The following is a 17,291-nucleotide window of genomic DNA, read 5'->3' as shown; positions in this document are numbered from 1 at the left end:
TAACTGGGGCCTCTTCTAACAGGACCCCATGACTCACCTCTTTTTAGATATGAATCTTCAGCATTTGGAGATTAGGGGCCCATTTTAGCTTCTCAGATCACACTTTTTTTTTTAAAAAAAGATTTTATTATTTATTCATGAGAGAGAGAGAGAGAGAGGCAGAGACACAGGCAGAGGGAGAAGCAGGCCCCACGTAGGGAGCCTGATGTAGGACTCGATCCCGGAACCCCAGGATCATGCCCTTGGATCAAAGGCAGGAGCTAAACCACTGAGCCACCCAGGCGTCCCTCAGATCACACTTTTACATGCCTCTCTCTCTTCTTTTCTGGATGATCTTTAGGGACTCAGACGCCTGACCCATACTCCAAGAGCCTGAACCTGAAGCCATCTCTGTCTCCCTTTATTATATTACCTTTAATTCCCTCCAGTAGCCTCATTCTTCATTCAACAAACATTTTGGGAAGCCTTGCCATATTCTAGGCACCTTGTCAGGTGCTGGGGTCATAGATACAGGCCTACTGTCTAGTAACTCAGGCTAAGGAGTGCCAAGCAACTGACCATTAAAGTAGAACATTTTTGGGAAGAAAGGAAGCTGAGAAGACAGGAGGGATTTAGTGTGGCCTGGGTTGGGCAGGAGGCTTTCTGGAGGAGGTGGCATTTCAGTTACATGAGTCTTGCAGGGAAACAGATGCGTAGGCAGACGACTGGGGAGAAAGTCATTGTCACTGAGACAAGGGGCATCACAGGACAGGTCAGTGTAGTGGGGTGGGGGAAAGCAATAGGGGATGCTAGAGGCTTTGCAGTGGTGGGACTTGAGATGAGGCCCGAACCCCAGAGAGCCCTGTATATATCACTATGCTATTCAAAATAATCCTGTTACATTGCAAAACCAAGGGAGGCTTGGGGGACTGTGGGTAGGGTTGTTGATCCCATCTGTTCCTGAGAGAATGGGGGTGAAGCTATAGGGAAGCATCTCCCTTCCTATTTCTTGTGCTTTGGGGTACTGATATTCCCCTTCTGGCTGCCCTTGGCACAACGAAAGCCTCAACAATTCGAAAGCTTAGTGGATACTTCAGGGTAGTCACCTTACCAACCTTTTAGAAATCCAGATCACAAGAACACCACCTCCCTTCTTTGATGGTCCTCACTCCCCAAGTAAGTCAGCCCTGAATCCAGGAACCTACCAGTACTAGGACTTTTACCCTGTCCTGGGTCAAGTGATCCATACCTTTCTCCCAAACTGGCTGTGGCTACAGGAAGAAATTGAGGGTAGCAGACTTTGAAAATGATTATACTGCAAATGAAATGTATTAATACCAAGTCAGGACATATGCCTAGGTGGTGACTCTTACATTTTGTCTCTTAATACTTTACAATTGAGATTGCCACTTAAAACATGAAAGCTGGGGTAAGCTATAGACTTTGCTTGTGTTCCTTTTGGATAATCTCAAAGTTCCAGACAATTTGACCTTTCTGAGCCTGTGTTCCCTTTGCTTGCCGCTCTGGGCCCCTTCATTTCATACACAGCTGACGTCGGCTGAGGCCCCAGCATGTTTCCTGGACTGCTCAAGCAGAAACCCACAATGCTCGCAAGGTGAGAGCTAGAAGCTCACAAAGGCCCCTCCTCCTCCTTTGCCAGGAGGCCCGGGACAGGGCATCCCCGGGACAGCCTTGCCCTGAGGACCCTAGAACACAAGGCAGGCCCTGAGAAAAGAGGCTCTGTGCAGAGAGGTTTTAATATCCTCCCGCTTTTAATAGCTTTCTCTGAGATGGAAACTTGGGTTGAAATGATTTGCAGCTCTCCAGATTTTTCTGAGTGTGTGTGTGTATTTGGGTTTATTTTTAGCCACAGGGGTTCATTCCGTGCCAAAAAAACCTGCTTAAATAAAACCAAGATTAATATTTTTACTTAACGGAAAGAGTTAGTCAGGACAGGCTTTGAACTGGAGACTCCCTATCTTGATTGGGAGTGCATCTCCATGTCTGGTTGTGGCTTTGACAGCAACAAAAAAGGCCTTTGAAACTGACAAGGAGAAGTGCCCTCAGGGGATCAGGGTAGGACTCTGGGAGAGCCTATGGTGAGACTTCTCCAAGGGGCATTCTTCCTCACTGGCTGCCCCTCCCTGCACCTCTCCTGTTCTCCAGGGCCATCTTCCTGGAAAGGCGGGAAGTCAGTCCTGGCTCTGCTCAGAGTCTGGCTGAGATTCGGCCTCCCTCCCAGCTCCTTCCTTAGACCCTCCCCACCCGATCTGGTCCAGGCTTCTGCTTCCTCTGGATTCAGATAAAGCGTACTGAATCTTTTCTCTGGGATGCACTTAGGCCTAGATCCGCTGTCGCCTCTGGGGAGCTCCAGATGCCCCTTCCCTTGGTCAGGCCTCACCCCTCTTTGTGCCCTGCCCTCTCTTTGTTCTTACTCAGACTGCCGTGTTTGCTATATTTGAATATCATTTACCTATTTCCTGGCCGGTCTTTTAAAACCCAGCCCCTGAATTCCTCGGGGCCTCATTTATCTCCTTGTCCCCGTGAGCCTAGCACAGTACTTTGTAAATGATTCTTGAACAGATGTTTATCTGGCCCTATGAACTGAGACCTGCTATTATCCCCTTCTGATGGAATATGGCTCAGAAACTCTGGTCATAGGCCAGAGCTTATCCAGGGGAGTTATTTATCTTTATTATTTTTTTTTAATCACCCTCCATGTGGCCCTTTTAACTTCATGAATTCAGCATATACATAGTAGGGACTTGCTAGGTGCCAGGCTTTCCTCTGGGTGCTCAGGCTACAGTAGTTAGTAAAATAAAGAACAGCACATGGATAGAGACTATGTCATGGTGGTCAGGGCTGTGAAGCACAGGAACACTGGCCAAGGGCTACAGGGAAGGCATGAAGGAAGGGATGGGGGATGGTGGAGGCCCCCTGGCCAGGTGATATTCAAAGTCGATGAAGGAGGGAACCATGTGGCTACTGAAGTGAAGAGTGTTCTAGCAGGGGATCTACAAGGGCAAAGGCCCTGACATGGTATTTGGGGTGGTGAACAAGGAGTAGGGGAATGGGGCTATTTCCAAAATGAGGAAGGTAACTGGACCAGGGCTGAGGGAGGGGCATTTCAGGAGCTCGGTTTTGGATGGGTTGAGTTGGAGATGTCTTATTAGGCCTCCAAGTATAAACATACACTAAATGTCGACTCACATTGTGGGGGTTCTGGGTTGGAGGTTACAAAGATGAGAGCTACCAGTTGTATGGATGGTATGAAGCCACAAGTTGGGTGTAAGTAAGAGTTGGACGAAGAACCCACCACTGCCTGGATTGAGCACCGTGGAGGTCAAAAGTGATCTTGACGAGAGCTGCTTGGAGGAGTGAAAGAAGGAGCTTAGGTCATGGAAAGAAGCTTTTGAGGTTGGTAATCATCACCCCAATTTATAAGCTGGGATGGGAAGTGACTTGCCCAGTGTTACACAGTGACAGGGCAGTGACTGCATCCAGGCCTATGCACTCCATGCCTGTTTATTCCAGTGTTTCACAGCCACTTCTCCAGGGGCTTCCTTGATCTGACCGTTTAACCTCCGGGTCTTTGTAGAGAGGCTTTTTGGGGTTTGGGGTTGTGGTGATAAATGGGCTGGAAACCAGAAAGATCCAGTTAGGGCAGGCCTTCAGGTCTCTGCCACCCACCCTTAATTCCTAAGGCCTTTTCCTCAAAGATGGACATCATCAAAGTGTCCCCAAAGAGGCAGCAGAAAATTGTGAAGAACTCTGGAAAGGGTCACTGGAGGTGGATAAGATACCAAAGATCCTCAGGGGATGAGGAAATGCTGAATTGGGTCTCTTGCTGTCTTCCTCTGATTAGCACATTTAAGAACCTACAAAGAATCACCATCAGCAACATAATAGTATATCATCTGTTTAGCTTCAGGGTTACAAAGTGCCTTTTTACATATACATTGTCTCATCTAATTAATCAGCCTAATTAACCTCAGACTCATAGTGTTGTGAGAAACCTCAGGGATTGTCAGGTTTTTGTGGTTTCTAAGTTATTTTATTTTCTTCCTTAAAAGCCTTGGTGGGGAGCACAGTATGCTAAACAGATGATATTCCATTCTATTGCTAATGGTGATTACTTGTAGATTCTTAGTACTAATCAGAGGGAACGTGTGTGAGTGACTGGGACAGAGTTGTGGGGTGGTCAAAGGGATGGGGGTCACTGGAGGCTTATCAGGGGGGCCTTCCTCCTAGGGACCAATCCACTTCTCAGATCCTTAGCAGAGCTGACAGTGGGCTTGGGGAGGTACAGAAAATTATGAAATGTTTTGCAATCAGTATGAATCCCATGAAAAGGCCTCAGGCAGTCTACTTTCCTGGGGGACCCACCAATTTTTTGTTTTGCTGGGATGCAAAACCACCCTCAGGGTACCTGATCTTCTTTTTCATTGTTGGAAAACTGGGACAGTAATAGCCATCTCACAGAGTTATCATGAGAACAGAGCAGGATGGCATGCAAGCACCTGTCAGCACAGGGGAGGGGCTTATCGGTGTGTTCTAGTCCTTCCCTCTCCTCTAGACTTACTGATGTGATGTAATGAAATGCAGGGAGCTGATGGTTAATGAATGGGTGGGCAGCTGGAGGAGCAAGGGAGCCTGGCTCTGCCCTCTTTGGATTGACTAAAATGCAGGATTCTCCATGGGGCACAGGACCAGGGAATTGCCTAACGGGGTGAGCCAGATGGGCTGTGGGCCTGCCTTGCTGTGGGTCCCTTGCTTATTGTCTTTGTCATGAGCTCTCAGCCCCAGAGCAGCCCATGTGGATGGCAACCAGGACATAAACATAAGTGAGTATCAGGCACTTCCCAACTGCTCTTTATTTCCTAGTCCAAATCCAGGAAGACAGGTGAGCCCACAGTCTGGGCCTTTCTGCTTACCTAGATCCTGCTTGCTAGGATCCCATCAGAAGAACATTCCCCTTCCTCAGGTTGACACTAACAGTAACTTCTGCTTTTGCAGAAATTCATTCTACCTGCTAGCTACATGTGCCTTACCTAGCCTCACTGTCCTCCTAAAAACCATACCTCAAGTCAGCAAAATCATTCCACAGGGCCTTCAGAGAGACAGGAATGGGACAGAGTGTGTGTATGGTGGGGGCATGTGTGTGGTACTGAAAGTATGTCACTCACTAGATGGCTGCATCAGCTCCTCTACCCTGGGGAGGATCTGCAGTGCTTTCAACAGGACCCTAAGATGTAAGACGGGCAGAATCCATGTCTAAGTTGATATACATTAATTCAGTTAAGGTTTTGATCCAAAACCCAGCCAAACTTTGCCTTCCAACCTGCTAGCTGGAAAGTCTGACCATCAGATCTGGGCAGAAAGGTCTGGGTGTGATTGAAGGTCGTTGCATGGGAGGTAGGAGGAGAGGGTGAGAGTCAGGGGCTTTCTCATGGGCTCTTGTCCCCGTTTGAATATGCTGATGAGTCGCGGATGTGCAATTTCTGGACACAGCAGTAAGCTGCACTGGAAACTGAGTCTTGTTTGCCACTGGAATTATTTTTTGTTCAAAACTTGTGCTGCTTGTGTTCTACATTGCTATGGATGGAGGTGGGGGCCAGCAGCATACAATTATATTTCTGGAAGGGATGTGCCTTGTTTCTCGTGATTTTGTAAACTCTTAGTAGCTCTCCCCACAGAAATTATTTAAAGAAAGAAAATTATTACTTGGATCCTCAGGTATATGATATTTTTAAGAGGACCCTACACATATTTACAGATCTATGTGCCAATTACATAAGCACACATAGCCTGGTCAGTTTCTTCTTACAGACTTTTAAGTTAAAATACTCTACTCTGTTTTCCTCCGATCTCCATACCCCCGGAAGCCCAGGTTCCTTTCCCAGGAGCATAAGAGTCTCCAAGACTGAGATTCAGGCTGTCCACCATTGCCCCTTTCTCTGACTTGTGCTTTCATACCTTGGAGATTAGCTCTCTAGCCATGAACTTTTAAACTTTGTCTTCCCATTAGACTGCTCTGTGGAGGCAGGAAATGGGACTTCTATTTCTCGTCATCACCCCCACCAGCACACCAACCCAGCTCACACCCATGTTGGTTTAGCTGCTGGGGGACACTGAGTAGACAGTATGGGGCCATGTTCCATCGTGAAGGAGAATAAAGAAAACCTTTGTTAGCCCAGCCCATCTGTAAAGTTGGCTTCTAGCCACTCCACCAAGGTGGCAGGAACAGACCACATGCTGCCAGTCTAAGTTTGGAAACTGTCTTCTGTTGTTGTTGGAGAACTGTGACCTTCCTTACCTCCCCTGCCCACTGTGGCCCCCCAGGCCAGCAAATGCCTCAGGAGCACCCTTATTGCCAAATAAGAAAGTACAAAATAGCACACAGTTGCATTGCAGAGGAGAAACCGAAGCAAATAAAGACATATTAATTCACAGACCTAATGGGCAGATTTGAGGTTGGCTGGTGTTTTGACTCTGGAAGGACGTTGTGAATCTCTTTGAGAGAGCAGAATGTTACTTAATTTTAGTTCGGTTTAGTTCAGTTTAGTTTTTATAAAGAAAACACTAGTGTGGCCTCTATGCTAGGCCTTCTCCACCAGCCTTTCTGGACTATAGCCATGTGATCGAGTTTGGTCCTGGTAGGCTGCTCTTGGGTTACATCTGGGTGATGAGATAGGACAGGTCCCTATTTTAAGTCTGGTGAGTGCTCCAGACTTAAAAACACCTCTACGTTTGTTCTGACCAGTTTATGTGTGCTCCCTCCCTAAAATTTTACATGGCCAGATATTTTTGAGGAGCTTGCCTCTCTTCCCATCCTAGAGAGAACTCCTAGGCCTTAGCTTATGGTGTATGTTAGAAACTAAAGATGCTCAGATAGACGAGTAACAACAGAAGTCACAGTGGTGGTGGTCCTCTAACAGGGGTGACAGCAAACACAGCATTTTCAGTGCCTGAATGTAACCCTCACAGCATGAGGATAATGAGGAATTGCTATAGGTTAGGAAGGGCATAATAACCTCCCTAAGGTCATGTGGCACTGCTGCTAGGATTCGAACCCAGGCAGTCAGGCTCCAGAGCCCTGGCTCTTCAATGCTCTGCTCTGTTGCTCCTCCACTAGAATTAGGGACATCTCTTGTAAGCCACGTGATGGGCATTGGACCAAGACAATCAGAAAGATTTAGGAGAAAGGAGGTCGGGGACACAGGGGTTTGCCTGAGGCCATAGTAATGGTGGAACTGAAACTCAAATGTGGCTTCCTGACTACAGAAACTTGCTCCTTTTTCATTGAACTATTCTCAGATGAAAAGGTTCCAAGCTCAGGCCATTTCAGGGTAAGGAAGGAATTGGCTCACTGTGTATGCAGAAGCTTCCAGAAGTACCTAGTACCTACTGTTGTTATGGGACAGGTCTGCTTATGACATGTTATATTTAAAAGAAGTCCAGCCATTTTTGAGCCAGGAAAGGGTAGAAGTTGCTATTTTAAAAATTGCTTTTGCTATTTCTTCCCCTCTAAGGCAGAGACTCAACTTGCTAGTTTACCTTCTGTGTTAATGAAGCAGCAGAGGATGGAGCCAAATCAATTCAGGAAGAATCAATAGTAAAGTCCTGGCAGATATGCTCTCTGCCCAACAGTTAAGCTGTTACAACCTGACTGTGGGAGTTACTGTAGAGGAAATAGTCCCTGGGCCTCTGGGAGCCTGGCTCCCTGCCGAGGATGCTGCTACAAAGTTAGACACAGAAGTGGAGGCAGAATCTTGAGGGAGCTTGGCCTGGAATTTTGCCAACCTCTCGTTTTTACAGCAGACTTGGAAACAGCCACTCACCTCCTCCCAATCTGAGTTGCCTCGGCTAAATTACTAACTTCTCCAATGGGCTCTGTGTTTTAGCCTCCCTGGCAAGAAGGTCTGGAGGGGCTGTTGATTCATCTGGGTTTTGACTTCATGTCTGACTGGAAGAGTAGGATCCAAACTTGTTTGGGGAGGAACAGGACAGAATCCAGTTGGGATGGCAGGATTGGTTCCTAAAAAAGGTTTTTTTGTTTTGTTTTGTTTTGTTTAAATTAAGATATTAAAGTCACTTAATTGAGAAACATAGAAATGGGGAAGGATAACAGAACTACCAGAATGGGTGGGCAGGTGTGTGTGTGTGTGTGTGTGTGTGTGTGTGTGTGTGTGTGTGTGTATAAGTGAAGGGTATTCTGTTTAACAGGCATTTACTGGGTACCTACTCTTTTTGAGGGCTTAGTGCAACTGGAGGTAAGAAAAGGGTGACAGGATCTTAAAGCTGGAAGAGTTCAATTTGTGACTCAAAGTATGGTTGCTATACATGCAAAATCCATTCCATTCTGGGCCAAGTCCTAGCATGAGAGCTTCCAGAACCCCTTGATGGAGACACTCTCACTCTATGGCAGCCCCTTCCCTTGTGTTGCCAGTTTTAGTTATTAAATGACTTTTTTTTTTTTGGTTGAGCCAATGAACACAACTTCTCTTCAATTTCTGAATTGTCTTAAGATCTGTCCATTACTTCTCCATGTGCAAGTTCTATAAATATCTGAAGACAGCTACTGGGTGCTTCTCCTTCCTATAAAATATAAAAAGAATGCATAGCTTCTTATAAACTAAAGTAAATCTTTCCCTTCTCTGTGTTTTCACCGCATGTAATAAATGCCTGTCTTCCAGCCTTCCTCACATTGGATCTAATTATTTTCCTGTTCATAGTCAATTAATATTTACCGAGCAACTCCTTTCTGCCAGACGTTGGTACTAAGAAATTTCATAAGATCTTTTGTTTAATCCTCTTCCAATTCTTTGATGTAGACAGACTTACACCCTCTTTACAGAGGAGAAAATTGAGGCTCAGAAGAGGAAGTGGCATCACTTCTTTATCAGTTTCCTTGTCTGTATAATATGGATGTTAATACTGCCCTTGTAAGTGGTCTTGAGGAGTGAATAAATGAAATGTATTACTGCACACAGCATGTGATAAATGGGAGCTACTTTAATGGCAGCAGTTCTTCCAGGATAAGCCCATTCCACTTTTGATGATGATGATAATGATAGTAATAATGTTTATGTAACATATACCACATTAGAGACATGGTGGTGTTTCACCTGCATTATCTTACCTAATCCTTCCAATTCAGGAGATTGGTACCACCATTATCCTGGCTTTACAGAAGAGGAAATTGGAGGCCAGAAACAAAGTTCCAAAATAGCCATAGAGTAGAGTTGGGGTTAGAACGGTTCAGTTGACTCCTGAGCCCCTATTCCCAACTGTTCCCTCCTCTATCACATCCTAATTGAGCTATGCTTTACTGCATTCCCTGCCATCTAAGTGCTGGGTACCAAGGGCCCCATCAGAATGCTGAGCAGCCATGGGGAATGGCTGGAATGCACTGCAACCCTGCAGGCATGTCAAGACCTGGGCATGCAAAGGAAGAGCCCCTAAATGTGGCAGCATTTAGGAAGAGGTCCTGGTAGAAAGAGAATAGGTCTGGGAAACCATGCAACTGTCAGATGGACAATGGGGGGATGGCAAGAGGCTCTAACAAGAGAAGTAGATTTTGGATTACGGTGAAACCAGAGATTCAAGAAACTCTTCCAGGGGTGAGTACAGCCTAGGAATTTCCAGCGTCGGCAATTGTGAATATTTGGGATAATTAAGTTGAATGATGACTGCCTTCCTTCTTTCCTCCATTCCTCTCCCAACCCCTGGGTCTCTCATCTGAATTCTTGCTTTAATAAATACAATCGTCTATTCAAGTTGGCCCAGAGGTAAGAAAGCAATTCCAGGCACCCAACCTGAGATGTGGTCTCTGATGTGGTTCAAGCCTCCCTAATCTCCTTCTTGTCTGTATCTTGCCTTTTTCTGCAGTGATCCGGGCCAAGGTGGTAGGGAAGAAGCTGGTGAAGGAGGGGCCCTTTGGCACGCTGGTCTATACCATCAAGCAGATGAAGGTAAGTGACATAAGCCCGCTCCAGGAGAGCTCTTGGGTTTTTTGCCAGTAAAGTCCTAGCCAGAGGAGGCAAGGTGGGTGTGCATAGCCCTTCCCCACTGCTGGAGAGAACATTGCTGAGGCAGAAGAAAGGGATGCCAGGTAGTGAGGGGAAGGTGGCTGCTTCACCCTAAAGCCAGTGCAGGTGGAGTCCCTCAGAAGCCATTGAAAAGAGGCTTGACTCTGGAACCAGAGGGCAGACAGCCTTGTTCCCTGGTAACTGTGAGACCTTGGCCAAGTCACCACCTCTCTCTGGGTGTCAGTCTATCCATCTGTAAAATGAGAGGATGGGACGAGTTTGTCTTACAGGCTCTTCTGAGCTCAATAGTGCCTACTGGTCTTATGCAGTTGCTGAGGTTACAATTTACATTTAATTCCTTGAATCCTTACACTGAACTTTGGCTGATCACAGGAACCTTATCCCGGAGTAGGAACTGCACCCTCTTTCCCTGTCTTTCCCAGATCTTGCATCCCATCTGGTTAGCACCATTTACTAAGCACATTTGTATAACTGAACATATTCCTGAGCATATTAACATTATGAAGCCCACTAGGGAAGTCCATCTTAACAAAAAGAACCTCAGATGTAAAACCTGCATAACCTGTTTCCTTGCCTCAGCTCCACTCCCAAATAGCCTGCTTACCTTGGGATCCCCCCTTGCTGGACCTCAGTTCTATCACCTGTAACAGTATGGGGTTGAGCTTGGTGCCCCTAAAAGCCCTTCTAGCTCAGGCATTTCAGGATTCTAAGTGCCCTGGGACATGTGTGGTGTTTCTTCTAAGCAAGAGCTACTCTGGGTGCTGGAAAGGGGTATTTGCACTCACTCACTCTGAATAGCTCAGCAGCTGGTCCATCATTCCACCTTGGCAAGAAACAGCACTTAATGCCAGGAGCCATAGAGGCCAAGAGAAAGATGGGGTTCCTATGTTAAGGAAGTACAATTAGGCCAGGAGAGAAGACGTAAGACACATATGTGTGACTAACCATAAGTTTAAAATGGGGTATGCTCAGGTCTAAGTGGACTGCCAGCCCTTTACTCACCGCCCACATTTGCATCCCCAGAAACTAGAACAGGACCTGGCACACAAAAGAGACTTGGTGGATGTTTCTCCACCTAAGGGAGAAATGAGAGTGAGACCCTACTGGCCAGAAAACTCCCCAAAGGAGACAAGCCTTGACACCCAGGTGGAACTCAATGCAGGTGGGGAGAGCCCATAGGTGGTACCTGACCATCCTGGAGGCAGACCTCCAGGCCTCATTATTCCTGCATCCTGAGGCCTGAGGTTTGATGTACTATGTCTGTGGAACCTGTTGCTTTGGATTAAACTTTGGAAATATCCACAGCCTTCTGGTTATGTAATGTCCAGAGTCAGCCCTGGCTAGGTGCCCTTGGCTGCCCAAGCCTGGTCATGGGACCAGCTTATGTCTTCAGATGGCCATGGGGAGAGAAGAGTGTGGAGCAGGGAGTCAACAAGATCAACAACAACCAAAGAAACCCCCACCGTACAGCCCCCAGTAGCTAGTGAACAAATGCCAAAGCATGTTAGATAAAACAAAGGTTCAGGCAACACTCCCCTCCTGCTCTGGAACAATCCATCACATTATGGACACTATGTGGCCAACAGATCTGAGACGAGAGCTAGGAGGCAGTAGTTCCTAAGCTTGCTTAGTTTCCCTACTTCCTTCAGGGCCTGGACACCAGGATGATCAGATGCCCTTCCTGTGGGCAGAATGTCCTGTTCCCCCCCTCACTGGTGTCAGGCCAGCTGCTGGGGGGTGTTTAGAGGCCAAATTGCATTTGTTCACCCATCAGCTTCAGAGCACACACCCACTCTGAGGCTGGTGGCATCACACTGTCCATTCACTATTCTTCACCCAGGCTCATAGAACCAGGGTGCTGGGAGCTGGAAAGTAAAATTCCTTGTTTTACTTCTGACACAGGCTCACAGGGGAAATGACTTGATCAGTCATGCATTTAATTAAAGACAGATCTGGTTCCCAAGCTAAGGTGTTGGGATTCCTTCCCAATCCTGTGTGTTCTTTACATGGCTCCCCAAATCTCCCTGCCATCTCACTTTGATCATCAATCACTATGTAATGCCTTTTTATTAACTCTGCCCTTCCTACCATCCCAGTATTAGATAACTTGTAGAAGGGTCATTGCCCTTCTGTCCTGAGAGACCACTGAATTCTGCTGGTGTCCAGGGAGCAGTCTACTAATCAGGCATGGGGTGTAGGAATGGGAGTAGTCCATCCAACCTCCCTCCCTCTTTTCCTCCCTCCTTCCTTCTCACTCTCTCTGTGATCAGCACTGTGCTTCAAGCTGGGGATACCAAGATAATATTTGTCATAATGAATATAAGACTCCATTCAAGTGACATGTACTGGGCATTTACTGTGTATCAGGTGTTCTGCTAAACCTTTGCACAGATCAGTCCTGATAACAATCCTATGAAGTAGACGCACATTATCCTCTATTTTATAGGTGAAGCAGCTGAGACTTAGAAAGGTTATGTAACAGTCAAGTTTATAGGACTAGAAAGTGGCAGACACTAGGGAAGCTGTAGAGCCTTTGCCAACAGGGAGATTACAGAGCAGTGGAGCAGCAGGCTGATTCATCATTCCTGCACACTTGGGGGCCTACCCCACCCCATTTGTATATAGTTCCCCCGAGGAACAAAAAGAGGTTAGCTTGGGTCTGTCCGTTTGTCATCCAGCAGTGTAGCTCTTGACTTGCAACATCCTGCAAAGGGTGTATTGAAAACTCTTTGTAGGAGGGAAGGAGGAGAGGCCAGAGGCGAGCCTGCATGAATTTTGGCACTGGTCCCTAGGTGGCTTTGTTCTGGTGGATTAGAGAGTCTACCCAAGAGAGTCAGACGGGGTGAGCAAGGGCTCCCTTAGAACAGGACTAAAGGAGCTCGGAGAACGTGAGAATTTGAGCCACCCTGTCTCAGAGTTCCCACCTCCTCCCCCCTTGAACTTCTCACCTGGAGTAAAGGTGGGCAGCCCCAATCCCATATGCTAATTCCAGAACCTTTGGTCAATGTCATAGCCCTATCTTGAGTGGGCAGAGACCCATAGGTGTGTGTGGGGGGTAGTGTTTGAATGTTAGGGGAACTTATTACAAACCCAGACTTGGAGATTAGCTGGAGCAGAGGCACTGGGCTATAGTGCAAAGGTAGAAGTTGCCAGAATTGATTAATCTATCAGGACCTTATATCCTATCAGGACCATGAGAAAGCAGTCTGCTTTGCCAGGAGCTGCAGTTTGTGCAGTGGAGATATGCTCCCAGGCTGGCGCAGTAGGGGACAACACGTGGGGAACATTATGTCCTAGATGGTCCTGGAGGGGCGGGGGTCCCAAGGGGAGGCCCACTGGTCATGTGCTTTGCATGTCCTGACTCTGGGCAGGACAGATTTGCTGGGCAATTGGAATGTTTGGTCCCTGGGGACTTCCTTCCTTTAGTGGTTTATCTAATCAAATGAGCACTATTGCAAGGTCTTGCCTTTGAAGCTCCAGCTGGAAGCTTCTCCAGCCCACAGGGAGCCATTCTCCTCCTTCTTGATGCCTGTAACTCTTTCTGGCCTGGGTCTCTCAGCTAGCCCTCAACAGAGACTGCCTGCATTCTCACGTGCTTGGCCGCTCTGTTAGCGTATTCTTTAAGAAAAAGACTTCTCTCTTATAGAGAAAGAAAGACTTTGGTAGCACACTTGGTATCTCAGTCAAGTATCTAATGTCTCTGAAACTCAGTTGCTTGGTCTGCATATGAGAATAAGTTGTGGGTTTAAAGGAGTTCATGATGTAAAGGAGCATTCAGGACAGTGCTCATCTCTGGCAGGCATGCCAGAAATACTTGACATAATGGTGATTATTTCATGCTGTCAAGGTAAAGACCAGCCATTCTATAAGAAATATTCAAAGCCCCCAGATTCAGAAACTTCTTTCTTACATTATTTGTCCCTTCACCTCAAGGGAAGCTAACTTCTTCAAACTTTTGTGTACATACTACCAAGAGGGAAGGCCCAGAGGCTTACAGAATCCAATGAGGTATGTGTCTAGAAATGATAGAACATTACTCAGCCTTAAAAAAAGGACAGCTTATCATTTGTGACAACATGGATGAACCTGGAGGACCTTATGCTAAAAATAAGCCAGACACAGAAAGACAGATACAGCATAAGCTCACTTTTATGTGGAATCTAAAAAAGTGGAACTCACAGTTGAACTTCTTATGGAAGCAGAATGGTGGTCACTAGGGGCTGGGAGGTGATGGAAATGGGGATATGTTGGTCAAAAGGTAAAAAGTTCCATTTCTACAGAACTAAGATGAGTAAGGTCTGGACACCTAATACACAGCATGGTGTGCATTATAATAGTTAATAATCCCATATTGAATCCTAGAAATTTGCTAAGAGAATCACACACACACAAAAGGTAACTCTGTGAGTGTGTGAATTATCTTGGTTGTGGTGACCATTTCACAACATATACAGACATTAAAACATCACATTACATCCTAAATATATGCATTTCTATTTGTCAATCATACCTCAATAAAGCTGGAAAAAGAGAGAAAGAGAGAACACAACCTGCTTAGTTTTAAGTTCCAAATCAGCTTTAAACTCCTGCATTAAGAGATAAGGTTGGGCAAAGAGACATAGAAAGCAGAGGACCAAACTTTTCCTTTGCCAATATGAATTTCGGTAGAGCTAGTTTTAAGACAATTTTTGGCGAATGTTGTGCACCAAGTACTATTCTAAGTCATTTATTTCTCAGAAACACCTTATGAAGTAAATACTTTGCCCCATTTTATGGGTAAAGAAACTGAGACTCAAGGAGGTTAAGTAGCTTTCCAAGTGGCTAATACGTGGCAGAGACAACGTTCAGATTGGCTGTCTGTCTCCAGAACCTGAGTTTACCATTAATCCTCCAGTGCTTTGACTGGATTAGATTACCTTTAACGTTTTTTCCAATTCTCAGATTCTATGATTCTCTGATGTCAGCACATTACAAACCAATCGCAACCCTCCTAAATTTGTCAAACCAATTCTCAGTCTCTATGAATACAGACTTAATGATACTTTCAGGGTCGATATTTAGGTCAAGATGGGATTATTATAAAGAAAAGATAACAAAATGAGTACAATCTGCTTTACCATATTGTTAAGCTCAGAATTGACCCTAAAAGACAGCACTGTGCTTGTCAGACCTAATTGTTCACAGTGCATTAAAGTTTTGATTCTGCATCCAAGTGCTATAAGCCATGTTGAAATCAAAATTCCTCCTAATTCAAAAGGAGTGAGAACTCAACTGAGCAGCTGAAGTCACTGGACCTTACACAGGGCCTTAATCCTCACTCATGAAGCAGGGAGGACATGAAGGGGAAAGACTGACAAGGATGTACTGAGGCTCTAACGGCCTAGGTCCAAAGGACCTAGCGTGAGGACCGAGTTGAAGCATTGCCAGGAACTCAAGGAAGAGCCACTCCAGAGGAGAAGCTGCTGGGCACAGGAGAGAGTGTAAGGAATGTTCTTTGAAGGCCCACTTAATGGCATGCACACAGCAGTGCTCTTAAGCATGGTTCCTGTTAAAGCCAGAGAGGCACCATCCATCACTGAGGAAGTGGGGAGTATGTACGATCTGACCCGCCCCTGATCCCCTGCAGCATAATTGAAAACTGAATGTGGACAGCAGTTCTCACAGTGCTTGGCTGCATTTCCTCATTCAGCTGGTGAGCCTCTCAAGAGAAGAGGGTTAAAAGAGAGGCCAGGTAAATTAAAACCATCTGCACTGATGGTTGCACACAATTAGAACAATGTTCCCCTTAAAAAGGCAGAGGCTCCCAAACTCTGTGAGTCCAGGAGACCCTCTATGATGGTGGAGGTCCTTGTGGACCACCTACCCCCACCAGCCAGTCCCCACTTAAAAGAAAATAAGGAGAAAACCCAGGAAGTTATTACAAATGGGAGGCACTTAGATGAGACATCAATGAGAGGATGTCTGGCTTCTTATTAATTACCATAAGTAAATTAATAACGCATGCCAGGAACTAAGGGAGAGACATTGTCCTGTTGTAAACTCTTGGAGAGCACCAGCCATCCAGGGCTTGTGTGCTCTGAGAACCAGGGGGATAATGGGATTGGGCCATACCTTGGTGTCCTCTCCTACCCTCGCCAGCTCACACACAGTTAATAGAGTTTTCTCAACAGATCTGAACCCGTGTAAGACTCGTGGTCTTGACATGGAATCACCATGCGGGTTCAGCTTCATTATGTTCACACCAGTGGCTCTGAGCACATGCAGATAAAGGAGGCACAACAGCTATAAATAGCATTTGCCTGTATCAGAGGCCTTTGGGCATGAACTTGTGAGACCACAGTGAGAGAGAGCATAGGATAATGGTTAAGAGCATGGATTCTGGAGCAGATTCTCTGGCCTGGAATCCTATCTCTGCCATTTGCCAACCGTATGGCCTTAGAGAAGCCACTTGACCTGTCTGGCGCTCAGGCTCCTCATCTATAAAATAAGCCTAAACAGTTCTTGCCTCGTGGGGCTGTCATGGGGATTAAGTGGGTTAATATTAGAGGAGTAATTCTCAACTTTGGTACTACTGACATTTGGGGCCAGATAGTTCTTTGCTGTGGGGGCTGTGTGGCTGATTGTCAGCTGTGACAATCAAAAATGTCTCCAGACATTGCCAAATGTCTCCTGGGGTGGGGGTAAAACTGCCTCCCATTGAGAACCACCGTCTTAGATTATGTTGTAGATAAAAATGGCCAAATATCAGCATATTCATTCAGTTCAACTTTATAAAGTGTTCAGTTAAAAATCAAGAAATTTTGTATATGTGTTTATATGCTTTGTCTGGGGTAAAGGAACCCAGTGCTTTCAACAGATGCTCAGAAAAAGAAAAGCATGGAGAATACTGGCCTGAGTTCAACTTTTATCAACCAAACAATTTCTGAGTCTTTGTCTGTAAAATGGGTACAATAATACCTACTTCCATCAGTTCTTGGGAGGAAACAATGAGGGGAATGTAAGTGGAATGCTTTTATACACTGAGAAATGTCACAGAGATGTCATTAGAAGGCTAGCCAGCTACCTTCTTAGAACTTGGGGGCCAAGGTTGGTGAGGCAGGCAGGACTCCTTTCACAACAAATTCTTTGGATTTCTGAAAAGGTGTTGGGATATGAGAAGAGTATATATCTGGTACAGTGTTGTGGAAATGCTGGAATGGGCATTGTGACTGGCTGGATGGGAAGGTTTCTCTGGGAAGGCACCAGACAAGAGGAGACTAG

General features: G+C 46.0%; 2 protein-coding genes across 5 annotated transcripts in view; one reads left to right on the top strand and one right to left on the bottom strand.

The window, feature by feature from the left end:
• Window positions 1–17,291, bottom strand: part of SYN3 (synapsin III) — a 452,538-nt gene that overhangs the window by 280,856 nt on the left and 154,391 nt on the right. The gene's annotated exons all lie outside the window — the stretch shown is intronic.
• The window catches only part of TIMP3 (TIMP metallopeptidase inhibitor 3), a 57,970-nt gene that overhangs the window by 34,641 nt on the left and 6,038 nt on the right, over window positions 1–17,291 (top strand). Inside the window, exon 2 of the mRNA XM_025461546.3 lies at window positions 9,871–9,953. Coding sequence (XP_025317331.1) covers window positions 9,871–9,953 — 83 coding nt within the window. The remainder of the gene's footprint in view (window positions 1–9,870; window positions 9,954–17,291) is intronic.

This window comes from Canis lupus, chromosome 10 (genome assembly GCF_003254725.2).
Source record: "Canis lupus dingo isolate Sandy chromosome 10, ASM325472v2, whole genome shotgun sequence".
Lineage (NCBI taxonomy): Eukaryota > Metazoa > Chordata > Mammalia > Carnivora > Canidae > Canis > Canis lupus.
The sequence above is the reverse complement of the archived record's forward strand: the minus strand, read 5'-3'. Positions and strand labels throughout refer to the sequence as shown.